The 12,573-nt window shown below is 34.1% G+C and overlaps 1 protein-coding gene across 13 annotated transcripts in view; it reads right to left on the reverse strand.

The window, feature by feature from the left end:
- The window catches only part of CCDC171 (coiled-coil domain containing 171), a 408,737-nt gene that overhangs the window by 216,720 nt on the left and 179,444 nt on the right, over positions 1–12,573 (reverse strand). For 12 of the 13 annotated variants that reach the window (XR_010344271.1, XR_001107639.2, XM_064381348.1 and 9 more), the window contains 3 exons: positions 11,521–11,747; positions 10,562–10,735; positions 6,781–6,963 (listed from right to left, as the gene is read on the reverse strand). Coding sequence is in view for 11 of the 13 variants with exons in the window: in XM_064381348.1 (XP_064237418.1) it covers positions 6,781–6,963; positions 10,562–10,735; positions 11,521–11,747 (584 nt within the window). In the remaining 2 variants the exon portion in view is untranslated. Of the gene's footprint in view, positions 1–6,363; positions 6,420–6,780; positions 6,964–10,561; positions 10,736–11,520; positions 11,748–12,573 lie in introns of all 13 variants that reach the window. The other variant, XM_064381364.1, reaches the window with a different exon arrangement.

A 12,573-nucleotide genomic window follows, 5' to 3' on the forward strand; every position in this document is an offset into this window, starting at 1 on the left:
AAAAGACATCATAATAAACAGAAAACATGAATATTTTACATTATTACATATTTTCTGTTGTTCAGGCTGACAAAAATGAAAGTGACAATTTTTTATGAATCTCTCACCTTCTAGCTTGACTCTTCTCTGTTAAAATTATTATTTTTAAAAAGTGGTCTGAGAGCTGTTGTTTTCTTAATTCTTTTTCTCTGACCTTGAAATATAATTGACTACCTTGTAAGTCTCAATGGTATAAGTCATTAGGAAGATAAAAATATATGGGATTAAAGTAAAAAGTGATAAGACTTTTAAATTAAGTAATGATGCTAATAATCCTACTTCATGAAAACGGGTTATGCGATAGATGTTAATTATTATTATAACCAAGGTTTGGCAACTAAGAGATCTTTACATTTTTTAAAGAAAACGAGAGTTGGAGTTCTTTTGTTTAAAGGTTTACCAGAGAAAATATGGCTAGTTATTCAAAATTAAGTGACTATATTACTTTATGCAACATTTTCATTCTATACCCTCAGAGTATGGCAAATAATTTTATTAATAATATAAACGTTAGGACACATTTAAAATAAAAAGAAGGTAAATACTCACAAAATGTTACCCTCTGCCACAATTACTATACTCCAAACTATCTTTGCAGATTACTCCATTTGAAATTTTATAAACATATTCTTTTTACTTCTTCCCCATGCTGGTCTAAATGTAATTAACTTTTGAGAATGGAAAACAATAAAGCACAGAGTTCACATTCTATTAATAATGAGACACAGGAGAGAAAAACCCAAAGCAGTTGTAGGAAGGCAAGGAATTATACAGGGGGCTAAGAAGAGGCATAAGTCTTGAGACCCCCATGAGGCTGCTAAGAGCTTGATGGGATAAAAGACAAGATAGCAGAAGTAAGCAGATGACACAAAACAATGATGAAGAGGGATGTGTGAATAAGAGCTGGATCAAAGTTACACAAAAGATCTGGGACAGTAATGTGAATAAATCTTTATTTTTTCTCCCTAAGCCAGTCTCACTTGACCAATGTCCAAGATTTTTCATGGACAGACTTAGAAAACTGTGACGATTCATAGAATGTAAGACTTTGTAACACTCCAGCTTCAGAAGTTCTCATCTATTGTCATATCAAAATCTCACCAACCATTAGGATGTCAATATTCTAATTACATTTAATATATATTCTTCATGAAGCCAAGTACTATACTTTTCACATAAAGGCTCAAATATATGTATTAATTAATTGCATGATGATTTATTTTTTCAGAAAGATAAATCAGATTTGTGACTTTACAAAAAAGATTCTTTGCTTCATTAGATGATTCTATAAATGCAAACATATTTTAAATTTTTCTATATATAATAAAAATATCTAGTATATTTCATATGTAATTGAAAGTTATAAGAAGGTAAGATATCTAACTTTTCTCAGAAAAAAAAAGGAAAATCTACAGCTACAATTGTATTTCAATCCCAAATTATTCAGCCATTCTTAATCTTAATTAGTAGGCAGAGAGCAACATTTTTAAAAAATTTCATATAAACAATGTCATTTCAAGGAAGTAACAGTTTCTGTACTATTCCCATTATTTGCTAAAAATTCACAAATTACTATCATTTCCTAAATATTTATTTATAAGAACCTAATTTACTCCTCTTCCCCAACTCCATCAGCATATTATCTATGGGCCAAAATCTTGTTTTTAACAGATGATATAAACATGAAATATATACCAAGTCAAAGAAGCATATCATTAAATTCTAGTTGGTAGACTAACTGGGAGAAATCAACTCATTTTGGGACAATGGATTTTCAGAAGATGAGCCCAGCCCGAGGCTGGTACGAGCTACAGATAAAAATATTCTGTGAAATCAATGGGCTATTTCAGATGCTTTGTTTTCCAATATTTCTCTACAACTGACAGAGTTAATTACGACTAGCAAAATTATCCCTTTCCAAAGGAACTGCACAAGTGTCAAGAGGCCATGCCATTCCCAAGGCCTTCCATTTATTGAAACTGCAAATCACAGGTCCCTATTCTAAAATTTAATTATCCTGACCCCTTCTTATTTCAACTTGTATGTAAATGCAAAGTGATCCTATTACTAAATTAAATTTAAAAATTATTGTATATGAACCAGAACTAGATCTACCATGGCTCCATCAGGCATTTGGCCTCCTTACTCAAAACTACAGTATTTTAAAAATTGGCAAAAACCAAAGGCCAATCAGCAGACGAATAGCTAAATAAATAATGACTTATTCACAGTACAGAATTCTGTACATCAATTAGAATAATAAATGGGTAGACCTCTAGCCCATGTTCTGGAACAAAAAGACACAATATACAACATTATCATATAGTTATACACACATACACACACACACACATACACACACGCACACACACAAATACATGCAAAAGTATATAAAATGTCTAGAAAGAAACAGAGACTTATATCAGTTACTTCTGGGAAGGAGAAAAGCAAAGAAAACTGTTATTAGTTAAGGTAATCCTAGATGCTATAGCTAAAAAACAAATAAAAATATATGATGGCTCAATCACAATAATGTCCACAGTTTTGATCACATAAATTCCAAAACAGATGATCCTGGTTGGTGTTTAGTTGTCACCTAAATGGTGATTGCAATACCCACATGTTCTATCTTGTAGTTGCGCTATCTTTAATACATGCCTTCCAAGGTCACGTTACTTGTCTGCATTATGCCAGAAAGGTAAAATAACACATCTTAAGGTAAAAATTTCTGTATTAGCTCCTGTATTTTACCTACAGGTAGACTCCATCATTGAAGTAACTATGTATTTTAATCATTCTTCCATATCTTCAATTAACATAGGGTGCCTACCACCAAACAGAATCTAAGGTCACTTAAGGATCAAAATATGTAAGACAGGACTCAAGACAAAAAATTGTTAGTAAAAACAGTAACTAAATTTAAATTCAAACTTACTTAAAGTTAATAAAGTTAAGGAAAAAAATTAAATACATTGGATATATAGCTTTCAGTGTCTTCTAAACTATACCAAATGAAGTAATGATACCTAACATAACAGTCTCAGAGGTCCAGTACCACTAAAGATATTGCAGACCAGGTCAACAATATGAAACATCTCAAGAATGGAGTAAGGAAGTCGGGCGGCAGGGGGACTTTTAATGTGTTCCGCTTTTTTCTATACTATATGTTGCATGTTTACTTACCTAATGTTTCCAATAAAGAGAGGTATGCTGTATCTAACTATAGTGTTTGCCTTCAAAAAACTTTTCCTTCACTAACATAAAGGTTATTAGATAATTTTATAACTATTTAACAAGTTTCATTAATTCAATATCAGCAAAAGAAAGATCTTGCCTTTTGAACCCTCTGGTTCTGAAAGTTTTCTGCTTACATGAAGGAATATTGCAGGTAAGTTTCTGTTTCCAAGCTCAACAGGTCTACTACAGACCTAGATACTTCACATGATACCTGTCCTCTTGATTAGCACTGTACAATAGAATTTTCTGTAATGATAAACATTTTCTATAGCTGTGCTGCTGATATGACAGTTACTAGCCACGTGAAACTAGTGAGCACTTGCAATGTGGCTAGTGAGACTGAGGAACGAAATTTATTATCTCATTTCATTTTAATTAATTTAAATTCAAATAGCCACACATGACTAGTGGCTACCATATTGGACAATGCTTCTTTAGACACTAGACTCCACTACATACACTGAAAATACTATCTATTAGAAATCACTCATGCTAATTCTCAGCCACACGTGCCTGGCTCACAATCATTATCTAACTCCAAACCCACTTTCTATGGTGTAACTGTTATGTTCCAAAAACACTTATATGTTGAAATCCTAACTCCCAAGGTGATGGCATTAAAAGGTGGGACCTTTAGGAGGTCACTAAACCATAATGGACGAGCCCTCAAAACTGGGACTAGTATAAGCTTCAGAGAGCTGCCTAGAGCTGCCTTGCCACTTTCCACCACATGAGGAGACAGCAAGAGGGTGCCATCTATGAGGAACCAGGCCCTCACCAGACAAATCTACTAGTGCCTTGATCTTAGACTTCCCAATATCTAGCACTGTGAGAAATAAATTTCTGTTGTTTATAAGCTATCTGGTTTATTGTATTTTGCTATAGCAGCTCAAATAGACTCAGGCGACATCCCATCATTCTGGGTAACTTGAAAGACAATACTGACAGCCCATCAAAATTCTGACCTCTCCGTTTCCCTGACCTCTTCATCTCACCTACTCAATTCCACTCCATACTCCAATTTTATGCTTGTGATATCCTGACCTTATTCTGCTTCCAAAATCACTGAGGCACCCTGCTCTCTGAAATCAAGCACCTCGCTCTCTGAAAACAAACAATGGTTCTTTCAGATTTGTTGTTCAACAATAAATTATATAACCATTCACTGATCTCCCAGTCTACTAGCCCTCTCCCTTCTTTACTTCTCTTTTAATCCAGCTTACATCCAATTATCGATTTATTCAATAGTACTCTTGTTTGGACTCTATCATCCCTTGCCCCTCTGTTTTCTTGTCTAATGTATCTACCAAATCCCAATCCTTGAAAAACAACGTGAACTCATTTTTGAGGGCATACATCTAAGCATTCAAATGTCTTAGGCAAATTAGTATTACCATAAATTCTCAAAAGATCCCTTCGCTTGTATTTCTGTGTAGCACTCCAGTTATATTTCTACTGTTGACTTGCTCTCCTCTCTAAAGTGATTATTTCAGATCTTCTCTGCTCTCCAGCTGCCTTTTCCCTCCAAATTCCCCTTCATTCAGAGTATATGAACTTGCCTGTTTCACAAAGAAAGAAGTAGCATCAAAAAGAAATGGATTTTTTTTTTTTAGTGGAGGAGGCTTTTCACTTCTGGCCATGATGAAATAACAGGAACCAGATCAACCTTTCCACCTTAAACAATGATAAAACTGCACAAAATATGTAAAACAACTGTTTTCAGATACTGAACAACCAGCAGCATAGGACAATAAAACCTAATAAGAGAAACAAATGAGAGGAGCTATAAAATCATCTGGCTTTCTTCCTGGAGGCATATTTTGGACCATGGGGCAAGGAGGAAGATTCCAAGCAGAAATGACAATCTTGGTCAGATGACAAGACAGAGATCAGATACCTAGGAGCCTGAGATGGCTAAAAAGTATAATGCAGAGTTCTGGAGAGGAAGAAATTACCCTAAAAAATAAATCTATAATTCTAGCTTAAAGTGTCCTGTGTCTTTGTTTGAACAATAAGATGTGAATGTGTATAGTAAAAAATCTGTAAGTTAAGGCAATTGAGCAACTAGAAAGCAAAGCAGTAAGCAATTTCCAGAGATATCGCCAAGGCTGAGAATCATTCAAGTCCCCTTAAGACAAGTGGTGAGTCTACATTTATCATATGGGTGATTCAGTAGAGATCCCAGAAGGGCCATACGTCAGTAGTAAGGCTTAATCATCCCTGACTAAAGGTTATTTTATATCCATCCTTTCTAATTTTTCTAAAAACTAAATCCCAATTTCAATATTTACAGGCCAGGATACCCTGGGCAAGTTTATTGAAGTCTCTCAATTTACTCAAAAAAAAAAAAGAACCACAATCAAAATCATAATAATAGTACCTACCCTCACAAAGGTAGTTTAAAATGAAATAACATAATTCATGTAGAGACAGTTACACAGAGCCTGGCAAATGTACGCTATCAACCGGTGGAATATATGATGTGGTGGTTAGGAGGAACATGTGAAATCTGACTCCCTAGATCTATTACTTACTAAGAAATGTGTAAGTTATGTCACCTTTCTGTACCTGTTTTCTCATCTATAAAACAGGAATAATTCCATACAGTTTGTGTGAAGACTATATAAGTATTTTAAAGTAGTTAGCATAGTGTCTAGTAAACAGGAAGTTAACAATAAATTTTTGCTATTTTATCGTGATCATAATAGTATTATTAAGATATTAGAATAAATAGATACTATTTGTATACATTAATACCAACTTGGAGCTGATTAATTGTATTAAGCGTGATAGCCTATATAGAGACTATATCATTTTTGTTTCCCTGGATTTAGTTCCATTCCAATGAATATAATCTCACTAGTGAAAAATCCACAGTTGTATAATAAAAAACTAGAATTCTATTATATTTTGTAGCTAACATTTCTAGAAAATACTAGTCCTAAATCCATTAATGTAATTTTCTCAGTGACAACTTTTAAATGATAGCTTCTTTTTTTTTCATTTGAAATACCTTTGCCACAAATATTTGACAGAAAGAAGAATTCTTTCTAACTAAACCGCCTTCCTCTCCACATATACACTTACATAAGAATCAGAGCAACCCAGACCAAAACTTTCCAGAATCCAAAAGATGCATGGAACTTCCAATGTCCGTTGGGTACAAAACAAGAAAAGCAAAATATAAAGAGAGGAAGAAATAAGTAAGATAAAAGAAACAAAAAATTTATTGTTTATGATTTTATTGTTAATAATAATTGTTATTATTACTGGAAAAGATCTTCACTTTGTTTTCAATTAGAAAGTAAAGACTACTTTTACCTTCTCAATACATGTGAATGCAGGCTTATAACTGAGGTCTCAGAACCATGTTTCATTCTATCCTCACAGAATAAAATTTCACATCTTGGGATCTATTCCCTATTCAACATGTATCATAATTCTCTCTAAGATCTACACAAAGAGAAAATATCGCTTTATGCAAATATCCCTTTATTCTCTTACCTTAACAGCTTCTCCAAGAGTTTGGTTTTTGTCAGCTTCCTCACTGGAGTGCAATTCAAGTCTGTAATTCAATTCCTGTAGTTGTGCCTGCTCATTCAATAGCATTTGTGCCTGCTGTTCCCGAAGTAATGCATTATTTAGCTCTTCACATGCACTTTCAAACTTCTCATGGGTGATCAGTTTCTTTAAAAAGTGGGAGGGGAGGAGAAATCAGTTATAAAGCTAACTGCATTGTTGTATCATTTAATCTTCAAAACTATATTTGTTAACATAGGGAATATAATATGAACATTTCTAGGCACTTGATACATGAAAAAAATACAATTAGCTTTTCTTAATTGCATAAGTCAAGATAAAAATACTACTGTGATTTTTAAAGCACAATAGCCATACTTAGTTATCATTTTCAGTCAAATAAAATCTTAGAAAACTCTTTTCAAATTCCAAATAAATCCATAATGCTCAGTTTAAATTTTCATACATGAGCACTTTTCATAAAGATTATGTTTGTGGGGATTAAAACCTTTAACAAATTCCTTGGCTTTTAAGTGATTACCTAAAAGTTTGTGTTCAGTGTAAGTTATTATTCAGGTCTCCCAGTCAAATGTCTTCTGCTCAGCAGGTCTTACATGACTGCACCTCTCCCAACTCCCACTCATCTATTATACTATCTTATTTTATTTTCCTCACAGCCATTGTCATTATCTAAATTCATCTCACATTTTTTATTGCCTGTCCACACCCTGCCACTAACTACACATATAAAGATGTAGTTCCACAAAGCAGAGACTTCATTTAGCTTTTCATTCAACATTCAGAAGAGTGCCTGACACTCAGTGAGTGATCAGTATTTGTTGAATGAAAGAATATTCATTTATAAGCATCTGCCAACAAAGTGCACACCATAATATACAACATGGTTTTTACAATATTGTGACGCTTTGGAGGGCACAGTACTCTGCTCTGGAATAACCAATGACAGTTCTAGATAGGGATGTAGAATCTGGGGCAAGACAAGCTTGTATAATCTCCTGTTCAAAACATTTAAACAAATGAAACTTAGATACAACAAACAGCAGAGGCATCTTGAAGTATAAAGGAGAGGAAGGTTTCACAAAAGGTAGATAACCTGAGAAATATATATAGAAAACTCAAGGGGATCATTCAGGCCACTTAAATACACAAGGTATACATGTATCTATTTAAAATTTCTAACTTTCCCATTGTTAAAAAAGGATTTGAGGTGGATTAATATCATTAGCCACAAATATAAAGCAGGTTGATTTGAAATTTCAAAAAATCTTGGAGGAAAAAGCAGGAAAAAAATCCTTTTGATTCTAAGCGTCTAAGTACAAATTACTGTAACTGAATATAGACTTTGATTTTCCTGACAAATAAGACAAAATTAGAAAAGTCTTCATGCAGTTCATACAGAGAGAAAGACTTCTGCTGAAACTAAGTTTCAGGATAAATCAATTACATAGGTCCTTCTATATTAGACTACATAAGCACTCAGTTTTATTTTGGCACCAGGTACCTTGCCTGCCACTTCCATGAAGCAACTGTCTTTTAAAAGTCTTATTTCTCTTTTTAAGGGTGCATTCCTCAACAATTTAAGAGTGCATTTCTCAATAATGAAGACATTTTAAAAGCCAATAGTGTAGCATAAAAACAGATGTCTAATGATTCACCCAAGTTAATATAAATTAATGAAAATGATCAGAAGCCACAAAGGAAAGTTGCCTTATTTTCTGAAAGTCACCTAGTAAAACGTATATCTAATAAGTCACTGATACTTGTACAGTGTTGGGACGGTACAGAACACTCAACTTTTTACTCCCTGTTAACAGCTGCTGGACTCTCCATATTGTGCTATTATAACCAAACCCTCAGCTTTCAAAACATCAAATCTAACAGTCTCCTCTCAGCACTCCAGTTCTATTTCTATTTATTAACATCCCTCTATGCTCTGGGTCTTGTGAACATATATTTTTGTACCTAATGTATCTTTAATTTATTGTGTTGTTTAAAATTACCACTCCTTGTCATGAGACCATTCTGTCCTTTTCAATTCGCTTGACCATCAAGTGAGTAAAGATCTTTCCATCAACATCCCCACCATTTTGCAGGACTTCCTTGTTTTAACAGAATGTATGTTCCCTTCACAGTCCTCCAAAATTTTCCCTTCACCTAAAAACTTATGTAATTTTGGCCTCTCTCTTGTCCATCCATCCCTCCCAGAGACTGGCTATATTCTGTTTATTCCTCTGTAAAGTAAATAAAATCAACCAAGTACAGCAATGCAGAATAAGAAAGAGATGGTGTGTGAAAGCAAGTATAAGGAGCTAACAAATGGGGAGGTTAGCTGTTAAAGAACAACTATCAGTAGATGGACATAGTATTCTAAAACCATTAAAGTGCTAAATAGCTTTTAGTGGGCAGGATGTTTTTCTTTATATTATAATTTGAAACCAACTATAAATAAATTATTTTATTTTCTCCAATATATTTTGTCTGAAATCACTGAGAGACAAATGGTTGCAGGCATGCTCTCCAATTTTCTTACAGGAAAATAGCAACTTTTTTTCATCTAGTATGTTTTTAATAAAACAACCCTTTATTAACACATCTATGTATCAACATTAACCACTATAATGAAGTGGATAAAAGCATGAGTTTTACAGCCACACAACCCAAGTTCAAATCCTATATTAACACTAGCACAATTACATTATCATAGGATTAATAACTAAACTACTATACCTGCTGCTGCCTCTGTTACTGCAAATATTAAAACTGTGAATTCCAAATTAACCAAAGATACACTTAAAAGCACGTTTAAACTGAAGTTATAGTAGCTATTTTAAGTTGTATACAGTCTTGAAATTTGAGAGTAATCTTTTAACTCTATGTTCCCATATCCACATTTAAAACAGCAATGTTAATAATATCCCAATTGCAAACAGAATATATAGATGTCTGCATTATATTGTGCTTCATACACTTAAACATTTTGTTCTTGATCTAATGGTATTTGGCATACAGCCTTGCTTTTTCAGCTATTTTCTGCTTTTCAAAATAATACATATAAATCATAGGTGGACATGAGACAAACTGAATATTTCTTTGGGAAAGCAATTTGATTTCATACTAAATAATCTAATTTACTCAAAATACTCAATATAAGAAGAAAAAGAGGCCAGGCGTGGTAGCTCACACCTGTAATCCCAGCACTTTAGGAGGCCAAGGTGGGTGGATCACCTGAGGTCAAGAGTCCGAGACCACCCTGGCCAACATGGAGAAACCCCATCTCTACCAAAAATACAAAAATTAGCCAGACATGGTGGCAGGTGCTTGTAATCCCAGATGTTTGGGAGGCTGAGGCAGGAGAATCACTTGAACCCAGGAGGCGGAGATTGCAGTGAGCCAAGATCACTCCACTGCACTCCAGCCTGTACAATAGCGTGAGAGTCTATCTCAAAAAAAGAAGAAGAAGAAGAAAGAAGAAGAAGAAGAAGGAAGAAGAAAGAAGAAGAAGAAGAAAGAAGGAGAAGAAGAAGAAGAAGAGGAAATCTCTCTCCCCGCAAACCCCCCAACCCCAGCCTAAATCAGCAACTGGGGGCATTTTAGAAGGGAAGTTTTCTGAAGAAAAAGAAATGTCATTAATAGGGTTTTGAATGATTTGAAAAATCAAACATAATAAAAGTTAAGGAAAAAAGGATATCGAGATAAAGAAACAGATATCACCAAAGCAATAGTTTTCTAAATGAGATATACTTACAGACTGCTTAAATTCATTTAACTGTATTTGGAGACCCTGGGCTTTGTCAAGCTCCTTTTTCATTTCATTCACACTTCGTTTGAATTCTGTGACCTCTAAGCGGCACTCTACTTCTGCAGCATGCAGTCTTTGTGTAAATCCAAATATTTGCTTCTGCAATGATGCTGTGCTTTTCTGTTGTTAAACAAGAGCAATTTTACAAACAGTAACTACAGATGGACTAAGAATAGCAATAACCATTTTTACTAAATTAAATGTAACTTAGATTATCCAAAAAACAGTACCAGCTATTACAGAAACATAGAGGTGAAAACTTTATTTTTTATGTCACCAATGATTTAGCTTACGAAAAGTGAACACCTAAAGAAATAATCTATGGCTAAACATGAAACTGACAGCTGTTTGGGTCTCATACAATTCTGTTGCAGTGCATTTATAGAGAACAATAAACTTAGCACTAATGTCATGAATTTTTTTATTTTTTTGAGACAGAGCCTCGCTCTGTTGACCAGGCTGGAGTACAGTGGCACAATCTCGTTTCATTGCAACCTCCACCTCCTGAGTTCAAGCGATACTCGTGGCTTGGCCTCCTGAGTAGCTGGGATTAGAGGCACCCACCACCACACCTGGCTAATTTTTGTATTTTTGGTAGAGACAGGGTTTCACCATGTTGGCCAGGCTGGTCTCAAACTCCTGACCTCAGGTGATCCACCTGCCTCAGTCTCCCAAAGTACTGGGATTACAGGTATCAGCCACTGCGCCTGGCCCATGACTTGTATTTTGATATTTTGGACACTTATTTGGAAGTATTTTTATTCACTTTAATAAAATTTTACATGAACTCTAAAGAAGATCCAGGTACATTTGTGTACAACTAATAATTTAAACTACAAATTAGGCTGATTCAAAATTAAACCTACAAGTTCTTAGGTTACTACTAAATAAAAGTTTATACATACCACAATGGGCACATGGCCACACAAACCATATTTTAGGGCCAGGGTGTTTACGTTATGAAGTCCATGGGCCAGCCTCTGAACCAGAGAATCTTTTTCTACATATGTAATACTCCTGCTACTGTGCAGAGGTATACATTCCATTGCCAGACTAATTTTTTCCATGAGTTTTGCAAAAGAATTCTTGGCTGCACCTATGAGTAAATGTCCACAAATTCCGGAATTTGGATCTTCATAGAAAAAGAAAAAAAGACACAAAAAATGTGAATTGTCTGTTGTTCATTTCACAACACTGCTGATCACATAATGAAAATATTTTTAATTACATAATTCCCATTCACCTGTAGTAATTCATTCAAAAAGTTCCTGCCCACATTATTTTCACTAGGAAAAAAAGGAATTCAGAAAAAAGCTCACCTACTAAAGAATGTAACAAAAAAAAAACTGCATGTATTTACAGTATGCCATTCACACGGAATACTATGACACTAAAAATTCATCACTCTTTTCTTTGTTTTAAAACTTAACATAAATCTATTTTCTATTTACAACTACTGAAGCTTGTTACCTTCATGCCATACTATTTGTATTCCCACACAAGAAAATATAATTTGCCTTATTCCAAGGCAATTAAAATTTTACAAGTACAATTACTTATTTTCCCACAGGATTTTGGTAATCATCCTTCTCATATAATGGACCTAAGGTCCCAGTATATCCAACATGGCCTGCTTACTGCTAGATTCATCAGGTCTGTAATTAATAATTGTATTTAGTGTTGATAAATAAAATTGTCAGTGCTCTTTCTACTAACTGGTATTCCAGATAATGGTTAATAGGTTTATTTATGCCTTAATAAAGTTGTGTAATTTCATTTTCCCTCTGCTAGGTAGGTCTTAACCTGTCATTACTTGTCTTATGATACCATCCATGTAAAATGATAAGCACAGAAAGATTATTTAAATTGACAGTATAACATTCTACATTTTTAAGAGCCTCTGCTGTTGGTGTTAATTTAAATCTTGTCTTTACATCATAAGCACAAAAAGCAAATTT

The sequence above is a fragment of the Aotus nancymaae genome, unplaced genomic scaffold (genome assembly GCF_030222135.1).
Source record: "Aotus nancymaae isolate 86718 unplaced genomic scaffold, 86718_ANA_hifiasm-v0.15.2.pri h1tg000003l, whole genome shotgun sequence".
In the NCBI taxonomy this organism is placed as follows: domain Eukaryota; kingdom Metazoa; phylum Chordata; class Mammalia; order Primates; family Aotidae; genus Aotus; species Aotus nancymaae.